This window comes from Fragaria vesca, linkage group LG4 (assembly GCF_000184155.1).
Source record: "Fragaria vesca subsp. vesca linkage group LG4, FraVesHawaii_1.0, whole genome shotgun sequence".
NCBI lineage: Eukaryota > Viridiplantae > Streptophyta > Magnoliopsida > Rosales > Rosaceae > Fragaria > Fragaria vesca.
The window spans coordinates 9584217-9606651 of record NC_020494.1 but is presented as its reverse complement, the minus strand read 5'-3'; the positions used below and the strand labels follow the sequence as shown (position 1 = coordinate 9606651).

At 37.4% G+C, this 22435-nt stretch overlaps 3 protein-coding genes and 1 non-coding gene across 4 annotated transcripts; all 4 read left to right on the top strand.

Moving 5' to 3' along the window:
* The first annotated feature begins 614 nt into the window (after positions 1-614).
* Positions 615-1909, top strand: LOC101307776 (ethylene-responsive transcription factor ERF062-like). Its single transcript, XM_004296711.1, has one exon. The coding sequence runs from the start codon at positions 707-709 to the stop codon at positions 1907-1909; it is 1203 nt and encodes a 400-aa protein (XP_004296759.1). The 5' UTR covers positions 615-706.
* A 2471-nt stretch (positions 1910-4380) lies between these two features.
* LOC101307004 (ubiquitin-conjugating enzyme E2 2-like) lies at positions 4381-6018 on the top strand. Its single transcript, XM_004296710.1, has 3 exons — positions 4381-4684; positions 4768-4994; positions 5593-6018. The coding sequence occupies exons 2-3, from the start codon at positions 4890-4892 to the stop codon at positions 5830-5832; spliced, it is 345 nt and encodes a 114-aa protein (XP_004296758.1). The 5' UTR covers positions 4381-4684; positions 4768-4889; the 3' UTR covers positions 5833-6018.
* Positions 6019-8716: 2698 nt separating this feature from the next.
* Positions 8717-8790, top strand: TRNAN-GUU. Its single transcript has one exon. It is a non-coding gene; the product is annotated as a tRNA-Asn (tRNA).
* Positions 8791-15394: 6604 nt separating this feature from the next.
* Positions 15395-19236, top strand: LOC101295999 (high mobility group B protein 15-like). The gene is made up of 6 exons (XM_004298020.1): positions 15395-15567; positions 16981-17059; positions 17464-17626; positions 17716-17838; positions 18483-18895; positions 18997-19236. The coding sequence occupies exons 1-6, from the start codon at positions 15395-15397 to the stop codon at positions 19234-19236; spliced, it is 1191 nt and encodes a 396-aa protein (XP_004298068.1).
* The last annotated feature ends 3199 nt before the right edge of the window (positions 19237-22435 follow it).

The following is a 22435-nucleotide window of genomic DNA, read 5'->3' as shown; positions in this document are numbered from 1 at the left end:
TGATTAAGATCAAAGAAAAAAGGGATTAGGCATTTGAACACTTACTTGGCTACTCGAAATAATGTGTTGATTTCCCAAAATAAGAGTCCAATTTTCACTAGTCCTAGATGCAACTTTCAGCATCAACGAAGATTAGAAAATGAAGTTTCTTATATAGAATATCTGTATATTGAACTCAATATCACAAAGGTAAAACGACCTGGGGAATCAGGCATGTGGGTGGTGGAGAAAACCACATGAGCAAAAGACATTAAAAATGAACCACATCGATCATATATTGCCCTGATCTTAAAGCAAAACTTTGAACATTTCATGGAGTCACCATCACTAGGGCAAGAAGAAGAAGATTCACCGCATGCATATATATGCTGATCATCATCATCATGGAGGGTGAGCCAGTAAGAAGCCTGAGCTGTCAGGCTCTCATTGGTTCCAATGAGACATTCAGGAATATTGGGAAGCACGAATTGTCTGCAAGAGGAAATGGAAGGTGGTGAGCTTATTCTTTTTGCCAAGCAGATCTGACTCGGACAATAACCTTGCTTTCTTGACATAAAGTTTGGTTCTTTCTAATATTCTAAATGCTAGTCACATGAGGACCTGAAGCTTTCATTGCTTTAGTGTTCATATATATACCACAGTGCTTTTGCATTAGTACAATTTATGTCATTCTCTGCTTGTTCAGTTTTGAAGCAAAGTTTTCACTATGGATGATGATTTTCCTAAGAAGGAAACCTTCATCCCAAAGCAGTTGCCATATTTTCCGGGAATGGCAAGTAGTACTGGATCAAACTTTCTCGGTGATCCGGCCGGTTGGGAAATCGGTGGATTAAAATCATCACTGTCCCCAGAGTCTAGCACTTCTTCTTCAGCAGATGAGGTTTCTGGTAACTCCACTTTGATAAACAACACATATCCATTTGTACCTGTGAATTTCCTTGAAACATTTCCTAAAGCTGACCATGTTTCTGATCAACCACCTACTTCTCCAGCTTCCTTGTCTTCAAAGCCATCAAAACTCCCAAATTTAACTCTATTTTTGCAGGAACCAACAACCCTTTTAGATCCATCATCAACCAAAAAGTGTGATGACTCCATGTTGTCATCTTTAACCCCTTCATTTCCTATACCTCACCTTGAGCATTGTCAAACAGGCTTTGATCAATGGCTCAAAATCACTCAAACTCTAGCAAACAATCCATCGAAAGGGTTCAATGATTACTGGCTAAGCACGACGAAAACACAGCCAATGAAGTGCAGCGGAAGATCAAGATTTCAGAATCAACAACAGAAGCAGCCATCAGCACCAATCCCATCAGCACAAGGAAAGCTATATAGAGGAGTTAGGCAAAGGCATTGGGGAAAATGGGTGGCTGAGATTAGATTACCAAGAAACAGAACAAGAGTTTGGTTGGGGACTTTCGACACAGCTGAGGAGGCTGCAAGCGCTTACGACACTGCCGCTTACATGCTCCGCGGCGAGTATGCTCATTTGAATTTTCCAGATTCAAAACATCAACTCAAGGCCAATGCTTTGAATGGGAGTACAAGCACTACAGCTGCCCTTCTTGAAGCAAAGATACAACTTGCAATATCACAACAGGCAAATAAGAAGAGGAATACCATGGAGTCATCCTCTTCATCATCACCACCCTCACCAAAAAAGAAGAAGCAATCATCAGCTGATGATCGTGATCAGAAGAACTCAAATCTCATCATCAATAGTAATTTGATCAGCCAAAACCCAAGTACAAGAAAAGAGTGGCAGTATGGATCTGATCAGGTGATATTTGAAAGCAAGAAAAGCCAGGATGTAATATCATCATCAGATATGGATGCTGTTCAGCTAAGTAGAATGCCCTCTTTAGACATGGACATGATATGGGATGCTCTTCTGGTCTCTGATTAATCCATAAACCATGATGTGCTTATTTCTCAAAAGATGACTCATCATTTCTGTTTTCAACTTTCTTCGAGTTGGGTTTTGTTGCTGAAAACATTTTCCTTATGGAGGTGTACATTTTCTTTTTTTCTTCACATACATATGAGCCTTTTAATTTAGTTTCTCAACTGTCATATTTTGCACTTTGAAGGTCTGCATAAGTTTTCGGTCAGTGCTGAAATATAAATCAGAAAGAACATATATATTTTGTTTCAGTATCAATTGATACATCTTTTTGAAGAGCGTAAGTAATGGTAAGTGAACCAAAAGTTGAAGGTACACCAAAAAATGTATCGAATGCTGTAGTACCACATAATTAACTGCAACCTCATGTGGAATATTAATCACCTAACATCATTATTTTGAATAAAATAGGCACTTGCCGAATGTGGAATGGTCTTTCGTCTACAGGAAGAAGGTGGGTAATAAAAAAAATGCTTATCTACACCTTACGAATGACTCTATAAAATACAATTTGGTTTAGTAACATAAATCACCTTTAATATGCGAGAGATTTTGAGTTTTAGTTTTGTGATCGATTTAGCTAATTCATCTTTCGGCTCCAGGGCACACAAGGGCAAACCAAACCTTGGCGGGATCATCGACTCGAAAGGACCAAACCTGGATTGTATTACCAGGGCAAATATTATTCTCACGCTTCCCCACATGTTTCCAACAACTGTTTAAGACATAGGAATAGCTGCCGCTCGGCGAAGACCACTTCCTTAATTGTAAGGTTTTCTCTTCTAGACATGGTTGTATCACTCTCACTTCCAAACCATGTTTCCGAACCTCGATCTCTTCTCGCTCTTGTTCATTGAGAACCTCCATGGTTAACACTTGGTTTCTTGGCATATTCAGACGATCATGGTGGTCGCTCACATCAGTAGCGTGAATCTCCTTGTGTATTACTAGTTCGGCCTTGGAGCCATGCAAGGATTCGATCTTGTTTTTAAATTCCATAGGCAACTCCGGTGGTGCACCATCGAATGGTAAAGCTCGAGGCTTCTTTACCTTCTTCTTCGTCTTGGTCGAGTTTATCATATTACCAACTTCACCTGCATAGGTATAGTAATATCCATCTTGATCTTCGGTCATTTGGCGCTTCTTTTTCCTCCATGCAGAAGCATAAGGAGAAGAAGCTTCTTTGTGATTATTGAAACATTCATCTTGATCTTCACTACCTTTGGAGCAGCATGCATTAGGACTTTGCTTATGTTTCATCAGCTGATCATTCCTTACAGAAGAACGATGAGAAGTTTTTTCATTCTCGTCATTGCAAATCATCAGAACTTCTCTCATATCACTGCATGGCTTGGTAAAGATAACTTTCATCTTGTTCTTCACTATACAAGGTCGATTTTCAGTCTTCTCTTCTCTTATAGATTTTCTACAACTCAAATCATGCAGAATCCAATCCCTCAAAATTTCAAGTTCTTCCCCCGGCTGTGTTGCATATTCTTTGGCTTTTGCCAAAAGTTCATCAAAAGACTTACTGTACTCTCTCTTTTTCAAATCTTCAAGGGTGATCCCCATCGACCTTCAACTCTTTTGAATTAATGGTCAGAAAACCAAGTACACTCCTCAACACCTGAGATGATTTAACAATGCCGCTTGGAATCGAGGTATTCAACAAATTGGGTGAATTGCTTAGCATATTCTCTATTTATAAGCGATTTATACTAAGAAAACCCATAGGAAACCAAAAACCTTTTCCTCTTTCAGTAAGTAGAAGCAAACGATTGCAAGACCTACAATAGTTTGGATAACTATTAACTTTTTTAGGCTTAAGACAGCTTTCCAAAACTGACTAGGTTTGGTTAAAAGTTTCGTACCTTGGCAAGCTTTTTCCATAGCGTAAGGATTTGCAGTCATCCCGTATACTTCGAGTCTGAAACATGCTATCCGTTTGTTGTTCCTGGTGTGTTGTGCCTGGATCTTTAGTTTGCTCAAATACCACCGATTCGACATCTCTTTTGTACATAGATTGTGATTGGAAAAAAACAAAAAAAACGTAAACATACTTCTCATCAATTTATGATTTCCCCCCTAATCCTTTGAGAATGTTCGGGAAGAGACAAAGTGGGAGAGATGTTGAGGTCGTAGTGAAAGTGTGAAACCCTGCTAATTTATCCCCCCACACAAAAACAAGTAGCCTTTGAGTGTTCACTCTTCAGTACGTAAGATTACCAATCAGACAATGACCATTATTTTACAAGTCATTGCATAACCTTCACTGGTCAACAAAGTCTTCTTTACCACCCAACGACGTTGCATATGAAATTTCCTCGGATAACTTCTGCTATTCCAAAGAAACAAGAATCTCGAAACATTAACGCGGATGAAGTCAAGCAACAACGTATACGAAATTACTAAACCTTTACATGTTGGAAAACCAATACATATATAACACATATAGCTCGGTCTAACAGTACCTTAATAGACAAAGTCCTAAGACTTGCTTGAAGACCTTGAATATTTCCCCTTCCAGTATCAGTTCATTCCCTCTGGTCTGCCTTTTCTCCATAGAAGCTGATTCTTGAGGTTTCACAGCATTCTCCTGCTCTGTTCAGACTTCTGCGGTTTCTTTCGGGCACACACATAACATGGCAGATAGATACGTACACGGTAAATCTTCTCTTATTGCAAAATGTTTCTGTCAAATGAAATGATGATTCTAGGACGTATGATCTGCTGTTTAGTTTAGATTCCAAGCTCTACAGGGAAGCGTGTTCGAAGGAGGTACAATACCCTAAGAAAAATCTCATCACTTTATAGACGAGATACTAAGATTGATCGATACTAATTTCATTCTCTCATAAAAGACAGAGAACTTGCAAGGCACGGGATATACCAAAGGGAGAAATTCATAAAAGCAGACTTCCCAACTCACTGCAGTTATGGACCAGTAAGCCTTGAAGACCCATGCAAATGGCAAGGTGTTATTATGGGGCCTCCAGGTTCTCCTTATGAAGATGGTATCTTCTTTCTTTCCATTGATTTACCTGACGACTATCCAACAAGGCCTCCCATCATCAAATTCCTAACCAAGGTACCTATTTACACATGTTCCTGGATATCACAATGAAACATATGTAGCTTGTTCCTATAAGAATTAGAAAAGAAGAATTAAAAAACAAGCATCACATAATATCAATGAGACAGAATATAGGCTATCAAGTCAGTCAACAACAGATTGAATTTGAAATGTAATGTAATATACTAATGTTCATAAATGTAATATTACTCCACTGTTATTTAAAGATTTAGCTGAAATGAAAACAAGATCCAGTTTAAAGTTTGATGAGGTACAAACGTAGTGCGTGCTATTTGGAAAATTAAAAAATAATATAAAATCTAAATCAAAGAGAGAAGATGAATTAAATTTGCAGCTTGACTTTGGAAGAATATTACTCACTAACCTTCAAAAACTAATTGCATCAAAGAAAGCATACGAAATCTTTTCCTTCCTCATTTTCATAGCAGCATACAAACCCTTCTATCCCTACCCATGATCTGCTTCCAATAGTAATCTCTCATTCTGAGTGGAGTACTACACTTCCCAACTTACATTCAGGAGCCTATTTTCACCTCCCTTTTCTAACAACTAATTTTATGGGTGTGATGCTGTCTACGTTGGTCTTATGCAGGTTTATCATCCAAACATTGATGAAAATGGCAATATTTACATTGACATTTTAGAAGAAGATCAATGGAACCCAATCCAAACCATTGAGAGCCTATTGCTCTCCATATGCTCACTTCTTGACGATCCAAATCCAGTGGACCCTCTCAATCCAAGCAGCAATCTCTTCAAAACAAACAAACAGGAATTCAACAAAATGGCGAGAAAATGGACTAAGAACTATGCTAGTGATTTGTACATATGAGTGTCTCAATCCCAAAGAATACATTGCCGGGAAATTATGGAATGTGGTAATGAATTTTAATTGGCTTCCCTTTCATTTTATTATCACAAACATGGTGCCTTAGACCACAGACTGGTCAAAACTTAGATTACAGCACCCATCAATGACATCTTTGTTTGTTACGTGGAAAAAAAAAATGAAGAAAGGTTTATCATATATCATATGTTTCCTCTTACTGCATTCTGAACTCAAACACAAGGTATGGGTCTTATTTGCCTCGACTTCTAGATTCAAGCACACTACTAGTCGAAAAGTAGCATGCTATATATGGCAAAAAGCATCTTATTCATGACAGGAGTCAATAGAGTTACCTCTTCCAATCGCTTCAGAATGGTAGCAGTTGACACAACAGGTGGGAGGGGGTGTGAAAATGGAGAGCTCTTGTTTTGCTTGATTCATGTAAAAATAACAGCTTCATGCAATTTTAAATAACCTGCATAAATAACAAGATATGAAAAGACTAGTCAAAACCCAATTCACGTAAACCATATAACTTTTTCTAATCTGATCAAAAGCATACAAACAAATCTCAAAACTTAGTGCTAAACTGTTAGATTACTTAAGTGTCATTACCGGTTGTCATAGATTTTCAGTCTGGGTAATTGAAGGATAATGTCTCATTAGTATTGTAGCTTGAGATGATGTTACTACGTCCATCAAATGTATATAATCCTCTTTTCTATTCAGTCTCAGATTTCCAGAAATAGGCACAGTGAACAGTCATCATGGATTGATTACATCTTGTCTGCTTCAACTATTGTAGTTCAGCTCTTTCGATGGCTGGTACAAAAATGCAGTGGGACAAAAAAACAAACTCCTTTATTTTTTTGGTCAACATCTTTCGTTGCCTAGTGTTATTCATTCCGAGCACATACCTACAGAAGCCTTAACACAGATCTTTACAGATGCAGGAAAAACTTTTGTTGTTGCCACTAAAATAACATGAAAAATTCTTTCTTCAGCTCAAGACAATGTGTAGCCAAACACATGAGTTGGAAAAATAACAGTAATCTATTAATCAGACACTAATGATGACATCTACCTGAGAACCACCAAACAAAAGCAGAGCTCAAGAATGACAAAACTGTACTGTTGTTTTTAATAGTTTACATACTAAGTTGTTCTATAATTGTAGAGCCTGACATTACTTGGTAAATCTCGTACAGACTGACACTTAATCGTCTTGTTTCTTGGATTGATGAGTGAAATTCAAAAGGCCACATCTGCATGCTTCCCATATACACGCATTCTTAAATCAGAAGGAATTGAGGATGTTGAAAGCCTAGATCAAATAAAAAAACCTTCAACAGCCAGCATGCTTACTAAAGGATGGTAAAATTCCTTCCTGCCCATGAACTGAAGATGCAGATTTTAAAAATGCTCTTATTGGATGGTAACACTGCACAAACCCTTCTGCCATCATTGTTCTATATATCTAAGTTCCCCTTGGCAACCTGGGAATCAGGACAGGTACAACTTGGGAATGAGCAAAGACTAGACAAGACTATTGCATACAGGAATGTCAGTTCTCAAGCTCACAGTGAAACTAATTCCTTGTTATACGGTCTATTTGATGCCTACTATCAGGTCAACTTCTTGCTAAGGGTAACTAGACCACCAACCACCAGGTCTATGTAATTGTTAGACAGAGATGTGCTAATATGCTGCATGTCCTAATTCGCATGCAATACTTGCCTCTACGGCTAGCTGGTTATGAGAAAGCAAGAGATTGGGGTTGATTTCTTTTCATCTCTTGCCTCTTTAATTCAGACAGAAACAAAGATATAGTTCCAGAATGTATGCCTTTAAACGATCAACCTACATCTGGAACATATAGGTCTAAAGACTGACGAAATGAACAGTTGCAGTTATCCTAATGTACTGTCCAAATAAAGTTGATTCAGGCGACTTTCCTTTGGAATTGAGGAGAATAGAGAAAACAAAGATTATGTATACAAGTTAGTGTAAACACCAAGCCAAGTAATTTTCATACTTGGAGGAAAAAAATATATCATATACCAAGTCAAGCAGAGGGTAATTCAAAATCAAAATATGTATGACAATTAGTTTGGAACGTTTTTAACTTATCTCCCAATCTTTCATCAAACATACAAATGCACTGCATATAAATATTTAAGATGTTGAGAAAATCACAAAAGTTATTAATCAAGTGAAAAAACAAGCCACAAAACTGAGATATAAATGTAGCACCTAACATCAAAATCAATTATATAAGATAAAGATCTAAAAGAACACCTTTGACACTAATACACTTTCCAGACTTGACACAAGCAGCTCCATGAAATTCTTTATGATTTGAATCCAAAGAATTGCATGGTAAGTCTAATGCGTTTTAAAACTCACAGCCTGCTGTGTAATATGGTACAATATGCTTGGAACCATAGTGTGGCTTGCCCCCACCACCCTCACATATCGGAGATGCTTACTCTACACACATGACACAGCAGAAAAAAGAACCCATAAACAAAACTGTTGGCAATCCCAGAAACAGAGACAGAACGCATAATGATCTTAAAACACCACCATACACCATAATAAGTCCAAAATCAGATACACAAAAACAGAAACGAATTGGGATTTGGGACACATACATCAATCAGTGCAAGATGTACAATCAATCTATTCTTTAAATGGGTGTTGAAGAAACCCAGTAAATATTGGCATTAAAGATATGAGCTTTGTGTAGGAAAAGAGAAGAAAGCAAACCTCTTTGTGATTGTACTGATCTGCTGCGCACTGGGTAAGTCTGATAATCAAAAATCATCATTCTTGGTCAAGTCTTCACCACTCTTGTTTCAAAAGTTGCATACAGCAGGACAGACAAGCTGGAATAGCTCAGTTGGTTAGAGCGTGTGGCTGTTAACCACAAGGTCGGAGGTTCAAGCCCTCCTTCTAGCGCCATTCGATTTCTCTTTTTCTAGTGTTATTGTATCATTTCTATTCTTTTCGTTATCCACGTCACACTTCATTTCTATTCTTCTAGCGCCATTCGATTTCTCTTTTTCTAGTGATTGTATCATTTCTATTCTTTTCGTTATCCACGTCACACTTTCACCATTATCTCTCTTTTTATTTCTTTATTGAGAAAGTTTCTATTTTATTTTTATTTTGTTTATTACTAAAATAATTACCTCGTCACTCACCCAAAAACCTGATCTGCACCTTGCTCTACTTCCTCCTCATTTACCATTTCCACCATTGAAGACGTCACCAAATCCTTTATTGTCTCTCTTGCGTTAGTGGTTGATATATTCCGAACTACAACAATGTGCCGATAGACTTGAACCACCTTCATCGCCTTTTCAAGCACGTTGGATCCTTGACAAGATTCAACAACCTGCTCATGATCGTTTCTCCATTGCTTCTGATCTTGGTTAATCAAGACCTCAACAAGGTTCTAACGGGTGACCCTTGATGATAGAACAAAGCTCCAATCCTACTACAAGTTTTATTATGATAGGGCCTCACCAATTAAAAAGGTAAAGCTCACATCCTTATTCTACCAGGTGAACATGATTAAGATTCCACCCTTGAGGAAAAAGACTGGATTAATACAAAAACCTGGATGAACTGCTTTTTACGTGAACACAGGAGATTTGGGCTTACACGTGTCTTTCTTTGGTGACGTGTGTGCTGGTGTGCCAACTCGTGGCCATGAGGCCAAGCGAGGTTTTGTTCTGATTTGTAGATACTGTGATACCCTGGCTTCTAATATGTTGATTGTAGGCCGAGGAAGGATCAATCTCACCGCGGGGTTCTCTCTGTTTTGGATACAAAGACTTTAACACGACACGGCTTACTAGCCAGAATCTTAGTGTTGTGTAACTATGTGAATGATGTAATAGTGAAAGTGAAGCAAATAAAGTGCAGGAATGTAAAGTGCAGCAAATAAAGTGTAGGTTACTAAAGAAAACGTAAAGAACAAGAATGTAAATTGCAGGAAAGATAGTGAATGAAAAGATAAACTGCTAGAATGTAAAGAACGGTAATGTAAGATACATGTGTGGAAGGAGAGAAACGAAAGGGTGTGGAATCAAAAATCCATGAGAGCCATTGATCTGAGTATTTCCATTGCTGCAAGATTACTGGAGTTTTGTGGGAATCAATCTACTCCAAACAGACCAAGTAGAATTCAACATGTCAAATGGAGGGCTCCTCTAAGTGGGGTATGGAAGGTGAATATTGATGTAGCTTTCAATCATGTCACAAGAAGGGGAGGTGCGAGTTTCGTCATTAGAGACTCCTCGGGTAATGTCAATGCAGGTGGTGCAGCGCCTCTTACAGGCCTCATCTCTGCTGAACGAGCTCCTAGCATGTAAATTGGCAGTGGATTTTGCGCTGAGTCATGGCTTCTTCTTAGTGTAGGTGGAGACTGATGCACGAGAAGTGTGCAGACAACTTTCTGAAGATAGTATGCCTAACACTTATGTGTTAGGTAGGCTATATGAGGATGTTTGGGCAAGGATGAAGGAAGATGGTGTGTGGCATGTGAGTTATGTAAGTCGCAAAGCCAATATTGTTGTACACATTCTAGCAGCACATGCTTGTTCCCTACAACAAACAGAGTTTTATTTTTCAGTTCCCAGTTTTATGCAAGCTGTAGTGGCAGCTGAACTATGTAATTCTTGATAGTTTTTTTTCTTTAATAAAGAGTTGACAATTTGATTCAAAAAAAAGAATAAGAGCTAAAACCAAACCACAAAACCAGAAACAAAACAAGAGAGCTACCTTGTTACAACTTTATTCATTAATCTACATATGTGGACTTGATGACGTAAATGTTTAACTCTACACAGCATATGAACTACTCATATCTTTAGTATAGAACTAACATATAATGACATCATGAATCAATAAAACCTAAACTCTAGCCATAGTATGTGACTGATGTCCCTCTCATGGGGATATTGGTAGACACCAAACTTGAGTCTGTTTGCACCTAAATTTGGCTGCACTCAAGTGGCATATCAAGTAGGGCGGGCATACGAATGACCACAGTAGTTAATAAGGGACCATCGCGACCCATTCTCTTGAGCATCAGACTAGAAGTGCAACAGTGGTGGTATTAACATATGACTGCAGCTATTGCGCAGCTATTGATGAATGACCATGACAATTAATGAATGACGAGTGCAGCTCAATTACTTGAACCATAGTACAACAGTCGTGACCTTGCAAATGACCGCAACTATTAACGAATAACCATTGCTATGCTATTGACGAATTATAGGGGCCATTAGTGAATGACTACCGTGGTTTGTTCTATGAAAGTTATAGACATCACGACAAAAGAAGCGCATTCAAGGAACCGTTACTAAACACCTTTCAATCAGATTGAATGTGCATTAAAGTATTTTATTGCTGGAATCATCGGTTACTACAATTTCAATTTTTAATTTATTAATAATCAATCTCCACAATTAAAGCTGGGATCACATCCTTTCTTTATTTTGTATTACTATAAAAAAGACCATAGGAATCATTGTTAGAAATCCTCGACCAAATGGTCAACGCAATTACACATTTTCTCTCAATTCAAATCAGCATTACACATCAATCATTTCGTGTTTATCTCATTACTTTCTTTATAGGTATTTATCTTTTATGGCCTGTGCGCCTTGACAAAGTATCCTCCCTATCCTCTGCAACATTCTTACTAAATACTACTGAACTTTTTGCCATATTAATCACCTGGCCTGAAGCTCTGCTATAGGTATCAATAACTTCTTGGATCGTAACACATGCTTGAACTGAAGCTTCGGCAGACAACATACTATCGTCTGCAAATAGTAGATGATTCACAAACCTCCACTCCAGGTAGAGAACCCTCAAGCAGCCTAGCTTGTAGCAATGCTGAAAATCCTTCTGCTCCTGACAGAAATAAATAAGGAGACCCTTGGTCTCCTTGTCTCAATCCTCTGGTTGGAGATAAGTAACCCTGTGGACGCCCTCTAACCAGAAAAGAGTACCTAACAGTAGTCACAGATTGTATAACAAGATTAATCCAGCTGTTCGAGAAGTCGAAACGCTTCATTACCCTCTCCAAAAAGTCCCATTCCATCCTGTCATAAGCCTTGCTTAGATCCAGTTTCAATGCCATATAACCAACTCTACCTTCACGTCTGTTATGAATAAAGTGTGATACCTTATTGGCAACTAAAATATTATCTGTAATTAACCTCCTAGGAACAAAAGCACTTTGACAAGGAGAGATAATTGAGGGGAGAATCACCTTCAACCGGTTTGCCAGAGTCTTTGCACAGATTTTGTAAAGCACATTGCACAGTGCAATTGGTCTCAGATCATCCATTTTCTCTAGGTTATCAACTTTCGGAATCAAGCACACATGAGTATAATTGATTTGTTTCAGTATCTTCCCGGTTTCAAAAAAATTTTGAACAGCTGCAATCACCTCAGGTCCAATTGTGTCCCAATAACGTTGGAAAAAGAAAGGAGGCATAACATCAGGTCCCGAAGATTTTGTAGGATACATCTGGAACAAACCCATCTTAATCTCTTCAGCTGAATAGTTCCCACACAACAGGCGTTCATATTATCAGTCATACACTGTTGTATTGCTGCCGGCGTTGTCTCTACTGCATCATAATCAATCACTGAAGCCTGCAACATTTTTTTTTTTAGAAGTAATTGGTTACCACTTCCTCCATTCCTGCATCATCGTCTTTCCAATTTCCATCATTATCAAAAAAGCCTTGTAAAGCCTTCTTCCTTCTCCTGCTCTCGGCTTTCTTATGAAAGAAACCAATATTTCGGTCACCCTCTTTTAACCACTGCACACGAGATCTTTGTTTCCAAAACAATTCCTCCTGATGCAGCAAGGATTGAAGACTAGTACAGAGATTCACTTTCTCCACCTTTCTATTATCAGTAATAGGGATTCCCATTAGTTTCTCTAGTCTTTTCCGGATCACCATCATCTTTATCTGTCTTCCACGAAAGACCCCCTTCTGCCAAGAATCAAGTTTAAGTCTCACAAATTTGATCTTCTAGACAACAAAATACATAGGTGCACCCAGAAAATTTGAATCCCAAGCCTCGTCCACCACTCGATCACAGTCTTCCTGTTGTAGCCAAAACTCCTCAAAATAAAATCGATGGATCTTATGGATTACACCAATCGGAGTCGTACTTGCCTTCAATAAAATAGGAACATGATCTGAGTCAGATGGAGGAAGATGAAAAGGTTTTGAATAACTGAAGATATCAAACCATGAAGCTGTACACACGGCCCTGTCCAACCGAAGCAAAGTTTCAGACCCCATGTTGCCATTGGCCCATAATAACCAAGATCCAGAAGGTCACCAAAATACCCAAGATCCAGAAGTTTAGTTGTAGCTCTTTTGTTTACTTGTTTCAGTTGTTTATTTCTTTTGCTTTGTTGGCATAATGAAATATTTCACTGATAAAAAAAATGAATAAAGTTTATTTTTTACGTCTAAAGAATCGCTCACTTTAGAAGCGAATATAAATGACTTAATTTCTTTATCAATTCAAGGTTTCGGGATCAATCTCTCTACATTAAACAAAACTCGCAAGAAGTTACGAGAACTAATCTAGACCAAAGGTAACCATATATGTTTCCATTTTAAACAAATTGAAAAAGTCCAAATACTATTTACTACTACAATCGCCCTACCATTTTGGTCACCATGGAAAATCATCACCCTATATTAACCACATACTAAATACTCCTTACCATATGATAATTTTAGTGATGATTATTTTCTTTTTCTTCTTAGGAGTATATATAAGGAGCATAAGGAAAGAGAGAGGGGTAGAGAGGTGATTTAAATGCCTCAATAAATACCATATGAAGCTGGTGTTACGGCACCCATGTCTCACCCCTACCCCTTATTTTTGTCTCTCTCTCTCTCTCTCTTATCTTTTTTGGGTCTACATTCAGATTGTGTACCGTTTTAATAGGAGAGTCAATACAACACGTTTTGCTAATCTCATGACACCTCTCACCCCAATTGGCCATTTCCATAGTAGTTATTCTTGTTTATTATCCATACTTGATTGGGGCACTCAAAATATTTTGAATTCTCCTCCCTAAGATAAAATGCAATTCCTGAAAATCTTGGTCATGTATCACAAGCAGATAGGGGATAAAGTTGTCACTTGAGAGGTTGTGTATGTTTGTACGAGGAATTCAGGGTTAGTCATCTTTCTTAAACTGTCACCACCCAAATAAAAGACCTAAAAAAAAAAAATGGAAAATACAAACCTGTGACCTCCCTTGGGTTATAATAAGGATTAATCTAAAGCTAGCTTCCTCCATAATTTCATTTCATTTTGCATGCTCAAAACCTTCATCCCTCCCCAAATCGTTGGTAAGTTTTTATATAATTTCGTTGGTTATTTATGTGAAAGATACTGGTATATTATTCCTTCCCCATTCCTTCATCTGGGTTGTTTGCATTCTATATTCCTCACATGTACTATTCTATTTCTTCATATTAATCGAGAAGAGGATTATAAAGTAGAAAAGAAAGAGTAAAAATAATGAATAGTGATGAGAGTAAATTTTTTAGTTTTATACTATTGGAAGGAGGAGGACTGAATTTTGATTTGAAAGTTAAGAGCTTTCTTTGGCCACTGTGAGGTTTTTGATTGATGGGCACACTGGGCACCTCTCACCTCCAAAAACCCAACACTGGGATTGATATTGGCATTGGGTATCTTCCATAATCTTGAAACGAGTGTCAGATATTACAGAAAGGGGAACATGAGAAAGCCTCGGGCTTTGTTGATAGAGAAAGAAGATACCCATTTTCATTTGATGTGGAAATACAGAGATACATCTTGTGCAGTAGTTAATAGATATCGTATATATTTGGAATGTCAGGCAAGGCAATCTAGGGTACAGTAATATAGGGTCGTCAGTCTTCATCTGAGTCTTTATTGCTATAGGCCTGAAAGGCTTTCAGCTTTTAGCCTCTATGTGTTTCAAAGGTCTGAGATGGGTTCTTCCTGTTACATCCTCGATTCCCTGAAGGAATTTAAGGCTATTACAGCTATGTTGTACCTCTTGGTTAGCATTGGCTTTAATATTTTTCATCTGGAGTCATTTCATAAAGGCCCAGGCTTCTTTGTCATTCCAGTTTCTCTGCAGCAATCTGCATCTGCATGGTGATTTTTCTGGGTTCCTTTTCTTTTGAATAAAGATTTCTCTTTTACATTTATCCTTTTAAAGTTTGTCTTTTTCTTCTGTGCTCTTGGTTTTTCTCATCTTTTGAGAGACACTCTGCATGAAATTCGTGTTTTTGGCAATATTCATGGTGTGCTTTCCAGATTTATTTTTTGTGTTTTGCATGCAGTTAGTTTCATTGGTTCACTGCCATTGTTTTTGAATACCCTCTTTGGAATTCACTTGTATTTATGGTCATTTTGCAGTGAAGAACAAGTGAAACAGTGGTGTGGTTAATGGTTAAATAAAGAGGGACAAAGGAGACTTGGATGTGGTGTGATTGTTTTGGCAATGGCAGCATCAACTTCTTGTGCCAGTAAGAGCCCATTACCCATGAAAGATACAACCTCTAACTTCATTCCATACCCAGCACCTCTTGCTAAATATGAGGAGGTTGCAGCCAATCCTAAGCTGTTCATATCTACTTTGGAAAAGCTCCATGCTTCAATGGGAACCAAGTTCATGTAAGCTATATCTTTGGATCCTCTAATTACCTATTTTGTTACAAATAATATCTTAATCTATGATGTTAAACTGGGATTATGGATTTCTTTTTCTATTTGAAGTTGATGACATTTACATTAAATGGCGTTCTGTGCATATCATTTGTGAGTGTTTTTGATTCTCCATTAGCTTTCAGTATAATGATGTGATTGATTCAGGTCTCATTTTTCCAATCTCTGTAGATGTAAGTGACTGGGTTTTGTTGAGTCTTCTAGTTTGAGTGGGTTTTCTTTTTCAATACAAAGCTTTTTATCTGTTGAATATTGTAAGAAATTAATTTGAAAGACCAAAATTTTACTTAACTGAACTGCCATAGGGCAATTTTTCTAGTGTGAATCACGCATTCTGCAAACTTGGAAATTCAAGAGAAGTTTTCCTAATTGCTCCCCAATATGGAAATTTATCCTAGATCTCGGTACGGTATATGAAGAAATTCATGTGCATATTTATTTTGGAACGATTATTTGCCATCATTTTACTATCATAATCTCCTCGGGTTCTGCAACGTGTATATCATTTCCAATTTCCCGTGGTGTCATGTCTGTAAAATCTATTTTCATTCTTTCCAAGTTGGCACTCTAGGTTTTGGTTCACTATAGAAAGGTGAACTTTATGCGGCCACAATATAAGACTACAAAGAGTATTTAAACATAGTGGATGAGATTCAAATATTGGTTTGACAATGTGAAGAATTTGGAGTTTCTCATTGATGTTTTCTCTTCCTGGTGCATTAATTGTGGATTTATGGATCAGATAAATCCTTGTGTTACCTGATGCTTGGTGAATCTCACTCGCACCTTAGGATATATACTTGAGGACAGAGAACAAGGATAGGATTACTCTGTAGTTGCAATACGATGGTCAGAACATCTTGCCACAGGTTTTTTTTTTTTCTGTCACAAGCAGCAAATAAACAGTTTGGCATCGCAAAGCCTTTGTGATGCTTATTAGCATGTTCAAAGTTCTGGAATTAAGAATTTTGAACAGATTGCTCTGTTGTGGTCTTAAGTATAAGGGAGTGGACCAGTAATGTCAAATAATGTGTTCCCCCATGTTCCATGATAGTCGATGTCTTCAAGATTTTGTATTTTAGGCATGGCCGTCAATACTGTTAGGGTGTTGGCATGTCAATTGTACTGTTACTTGTGCCTTTGTCATGCCGATTAGTAGTAGCTTCCCAGTTGAAATTTGGATCTATCTGCTCTCTTGTGTCTAATATGTTTAGGCAGGGAGTGACTTGTATATGTACAGATACAGCTATGTATTAAATGGTAGAAGTAGCTATATGGTTATGTACTTGTATCCGTTTCTTGTATGCCAATAATTTCTCATGTTTCTGCCCTTCTATTGACCCGCTCCTGCTTTATATGTAGGATCCCCATAATAGGAGGAAGAGAGTTAGACTTGCATCGACTGTTTGTGGAGGTAACTGCTCGTGGTGGTATGGCAAAGGTTAGAAAAACCGTATCTAATTATTCTATTACATGGAAGGCTCAAGGTTGTTCTATGTGGTACTCATTTGAATATGTAAAATGTTACTTTCCTGACACACTATTAGTTTAGTTAAATGGTGTCCATTTCATTCATAAGCTCTTTAATATTTTCCATTTTAAATGGTATGCACAGATATATTTACACATGCATAGAAACAATGTAAATTGTGTGCCTAGTAGTTTCCAAAATCTTAACTTACCTTTTGACCATCTAAAGTTTCATGTTATTTTTGTACCTCATATTCTTGTTTTCTGATAACCGGCTGTCGCTCTATATGTTTCATAATAACTTGGATAGGAGTAGGAATGTATCAATTAAGTATTTCTTTGGCTAATAGTGTTTTAATTGAATGGATTGTGCAGATTGTTAAAGATAGAAGATGGAAGGAAGTTACCGCTGTATTCAACTTCCCCTCCACAGCTACAAATGCTTCTTTTGTCCTGCGGAAATATTATAATTCATTGCTTCTCCACTATGAACAAATATACTATTTCAAAGCTCAAGCATGGAATCCTCTCTCTTCTGGTGTGCCCAGAGAACGTTTGCGCCTCATATACATATAATACCCTGCATGCCTATTCATTTTCATAATACAATTTTTTCTTTTTCAGCAGATATATCACAAAACCCTAATATGACACCTGGTCCAGCTCCAAGGGGAGGAACCAAACGAAAATCAACTGAAGCTCAGACACCTGTGCTTCAGCAACCACATATAATTCCAGAGATTCCTGGAGGTATCTTCAATTTCTTCTTTCAGCTTAGAGGAATATCTCAATCTTTTATTTATTTATTTTGGTTTCACAAAAGTGGTGTTGCAGTGGGGTCATGTAAAAAATGGTCGATTCTATATTTTCCTTAATGTTCTACCCTCCCCTTCTAATACTTTAGTCTTTCTCAGATCAAAATGGGTTCCTTATGCTTTCTCAGCATTTAGCCGTCATAAATCATTATGCAAAATTGAATATAATTGATATCAAGAGTCAGTATCTGATTTTTTTTTTTTTGAACTGAACCAGTATCTGATTAAATTGCACTTAGTTTTTTTTCCTCTTTGAAATCTATCAGTTTTAAATAGTAGAAATGAACTTGTTATATATTTTTCTTGTAATGTCCTCTACATGCTTCAGAACTTGTTAGAAAATTGTATGTGCTTATTATTGCTTCAAAAATTGTTGCTTGTTGGCAGAGGACCATGTTTCTGAAATATCTAGTGAATAAATCATTAAACTTTTTTGGTGCTGTGGTTCACTGAAAGCAAGACAAACTATCATACTGTTAACACTTAAGTCCTGATCATGGATGGCTAATGTGTATCAACATCAGTCTGAGTAAAGCATGTATATCATATAGTTCTTATGTGTAACATTTCTTGTTGCAGCCGGGACACCAGCACTGCCAGATGATGATACTGTGTTTGGGTTCATAGATGGAAAATTTGAAAGTGGATATCTTGTTACAGTCACCAAAGGCACAAAGAAGTTACGAGGTGTACTGTATCAAATTCCACAGAACCCAGCACAGGAGGCTCCACAAGGTGCACATAATTGTAACATGGTGGTCAGCAAAAACGACAGTGCTTCAGCTGTCGCTGTTCCCCATCGTCGCCGCCGTAGGAAGAAATCCGAAATAAAAAGGAGGGATCCTGATCACCCAAAACCAAACAGAAGTGGGTATAACTTTTTCTTTGCTGAACAGCATGCAAGGCTGAAGCCACTTCATCCAGGGAAGGATAGAGAGATAAGTAGAATGATTGGTGAACTCTGGAACAAATTGAAAGACTCTGATAAAGGAGTAAGGACTATGCACATTATCACATATATTTGAGTTCATCACAATATATATTTTTTTATGCCCAAATAACTTGAGCTGACAATTGCTTTTGTAATTTGTAGGAGTATCAGGAGAAAGCTGTGAAAGATAAGGAAAGGTACCGAGTAGAAATGGAGGCATACCGGGAGAGGTTGAAGGCTGCTCAAGTCGTCAGCGATGCAGTCCCACTACAGCAGCGGTATCCTGAAGCAGATGCAAGTCTGGCAGAATCAGAAACAAAGTTTGAAGAAACTGAGACTGGCGACTCTCCAGAAACTGCAGATGAAAGTAGTGAGAGTAGTTCTAGCATATCAGAGAAGTGATTGCCATGGTGATATCACTGCAATGTAGAGGCATTTATAGGAGCCAAGTATTGTTGTTCTGGAGATGTATGCTGATGAGGGTTCCATCCACCACATTGGAGAGGACATCTGGTGGTGAATGAAGCCTGAGGTGGTATTCTTATAGAGAGATAAAACCCTTTAGCTAATGAAGAAGGCTAAATGTTTTCTTTTATGAAAAAGTAGGACCGACTTTTCATTGCTTTCAGTGTCTGATGACTATTGTTCTAGCCGCTACATCTAGTTGTTTTTCTTCTTCTTCTTTTTTGAATTAGCTTTCTTTCTAGTAGTAAAACTAGCATGCTTTCTGATGGAAATTGCATAATTTGGTATTCCTTGTCAGCTTAGTTGATGAATTTTTTTTTGAACAATAGTTTAGTTGATGATTAACAGTCATTTCTTTCCATTGTGTCCAATTGGCAACTCTCTGTGCGACTTCACCTTAGTTGTTTCATACATGCTGGTTTATTTTGTTGTTTTGTTTCCTGTCTTCTGTTGTCGTATTTCTTTGGTTTGGTAGTAATGGAATGGTTTCATTATCTATGAAGAACATTTCCCACCAAAGTTATCTCCAGGTGTGCTTTGTTCTGTTTTAGAGCAGTGTATCTGCATCTAGCATTTTGAGGGGATCAAGCTATCGGAACTGGTTTTTGTCTACATACATTCCGCATATTATCATAATTAAGATGGATCCAATACTTAATTTTTTTTTTTTTTTGGTAAGAAAAATTATGTTTCTGTTTTGCTCATGTCGATCTGATGCAACACACTAATTATGGTAGTAGTGTCTTGAATGTGTTTTAGTGTAAACTTTGACTGTTTTGCCAGTTATGGTTGAAGTTAAAACAGGACATTATGAGCATGGCTGTGATTAAGATTGTTGATGTTGGTTGATAATCATGCAGCCTCTAGGAGACCAGTTTTTAGCATATTGTGGTATTATTTTTAGCAATGTCGTATATATACAATGATCTGTGTGCTTCCATGAGTTTGTCATGCAACTGCCGAAGTCAGGATATGGACTCCAGGTCATGATCCAGTGCAGAAGATCTCTTTATTCTTCATACCAGTTGAAGATGCTTATTTGCAAGAATATAGTCGGAGGTCTTTACGGTCAAGCAGTAAAGGAAGTAATTTTTGTAGACTCAGACACCTACAGAACATATAGTGGAAACTTGACAATACATATGAGATTGCAGAGAAGCATAAAGCACATAAGGAATAACTGGCTCCTTTGATAAATAGGTATAAGGTATCCAAATAGATGTGAAGTAAGCATTGTTTGTGACATACCGTTCATTTACAGATGAACAAGGAACATAGTTACAAACTTACAACAGTAAATCATCGCTCATAACGAAAAAAGTCCAAGACAACACAAACTATTGATGATACCTAACACGTACATCTACATCACGATCATACTCAGATATTGATTTTCAGCATATCTGTTAACTGGATTATGGTGATTTTGCATTGAAGAGAGACTTTGGCGGTCATGATGAAATGCTAGAACTACAATGACAAGAAATACTGAAATAGGTTTCATAGACTACAAATCTTTAGCATCTCTTCAAACTTTTCTTCTTTTACTGCAGTGCCAAGGGCTAAACTAAGAACTCCATCGAACACATGGAAATTCCAATTTTTTTGGTTGGCCATAAAAATCAAAGAATTTTCCATGTTGTCGATGAGTCCTCAGTTTAGCCCTTAGAGAAAAAGAACCTACCTCTCGATCAAAATCTCTCGAACTCACCCACACAGTTAGCTAGCTTAGCTTCTGCTTTGCATGAACTGGTTTAGAAGCAGAGCGCTCACATTTATAAGGCTGTCGATCTGTTCCTTTGGTAGGTGAGGCTTGGATTGTCGAAGCTTAATCCGAGCTTGGAGACTTGTAAAATTTAACGGACGCGTAATTTAAGTGACCTTTTCTGCTACATAACATTACTGTTTCATGTAAATTGTGTGAGTGCAATAGTTCTGCATCCGTTTTGGTTACTTTGGTTGAATGACTTGAATCTGTCTTGGTAAAGTTACTTACTTATACTTCTTCCTTTTCAGTATTTATTTTTAAACTTCATTCTTGCCCTGTTCAAAAAAAAAAAACTTCATTCTTGACTAGTAAGATTTGCTTCCTATGTTGTGAAATGTCTGAGCTTCTTCAGTCTTCATAATTTACATCAGTCTTTTTGATTTATACGTTTTTGGATTAATTAGTTTTCACAAACACTAATAACTGTCCCATAAAAGTATTAACACAGTCACACATATTATTGTGATTTGTGAGGACGAAAACAGGAACATTGAAGTTATTACATGCATATACCACTATAGACCCTGAAAGGATTGCTCATTTGTAATAAATCAGTCGCAGATTTTGCCTCTACATAGATGATTCGATTTGCTCACAACATTTGTAATTCATGCCAGAGTATGTAGACCAAAGAAAAGTTACTTATTAATCATAAAAGGCTTCGGTCCTCACAAAGCTAGTGCAACTGCGTCGTTACAAACTTTTATTCTTGTTTTGTGATCCCATAACAGTTAAATATACAATTCAGGAAACAACAAAAAAGTTAGAATTTGGATGAACTGTAATTATGAAGTAGAAGAACATAACTAAAATAACAGATGCGTTTCTACTGAGCTCACTCAAATAACGGATATGTATTAAGAAATTCAAAACTATTACATACCCAAAACAGATGCAAAGACAATATATTCACACAATTTGCATGAAACGGAAATCACGTAGCAGAAATAGACACTCAATTTACACGGCCGTTTAATTTAAAGTCTCAAGTTAAATCCAGTTCACACTAAACTTCAGCCTAGTCCAAGTTTCAAAAAATAATTAGGGAAAATGCCCAAATGCACAAAAATAGGGATTTTAATACCCACATCAATGTAAATCTTTTCTGTTAGCCCATTTCAATGATTCTTATGTAAAAAACATTATTACCCTCTATAGAATTAAACCCAAACATATCTCATCTTTTTCTCTTTCTCTTCTCTCTCTGTCTCTCTCTCTCTCTCTTCTTCTCCTCCCGATCTGCTCTTTGCTCTCTCTCTCTCTCTCTCTCTCTCTCTCTCTCTCTCTCTCTCTCTAGTAGCTCTCTTTCTTCTTCTTCTTCTTCACTCTAGTCACTCGTAGCTCACATTCAGATTTAATGTCTGAACC

What these genes read in the sequence shown, in the direction of transcription:
- LOC101307776 (XM_004296711.1), top strand. Translation starts at nt 707, where the DNA reads ATGGATGATGATTTTCCTAAGAAGGAAACCTTCATCCCAAAGCAGTTG.
- LOC101307004 (XM_004296710.1), top strand. Translation starts at nt 4,890, where the DNA reads ATGGGGCCTCCAGGTTCTCCTTATGAAGATGGTATCTTCTTTCTTTCC. An exon ending in TCATCAAATTCCTAACCAAG is followed by an intron (nt 4,995 to 5,592) that starts GTACCTATTTAC and finishes GGTCTTATGCAG; the next exon opens with GTTTATCATCCAAACATTGA.
- LOC101295999 (XM_004298020.1), top strand. Translation starts at nt 15,395, where the DNA reads ATGGCAGCATCAACTTCTTGTGCCAGTAAGAGCCCATTACCCATGAAA. An exon ending in TCAATGGGAACCAAGTTCAT is followed by an intron (nt 15,568 to 16,980) that starts GTAAGCTATATC and finishes CTTTATATGTAG; the next exon opens with GATCCCCATAATAGGAGGAA. An exon ending in ATGGAATCCTCTCTCTTCTG is followed by an intron (nt 17,627 to 17,715) that starts GTGTGCCCAGAG and finishes CTTTTTCAGCAG; the next exon opens with ATATATCACAAAACCCTAAT.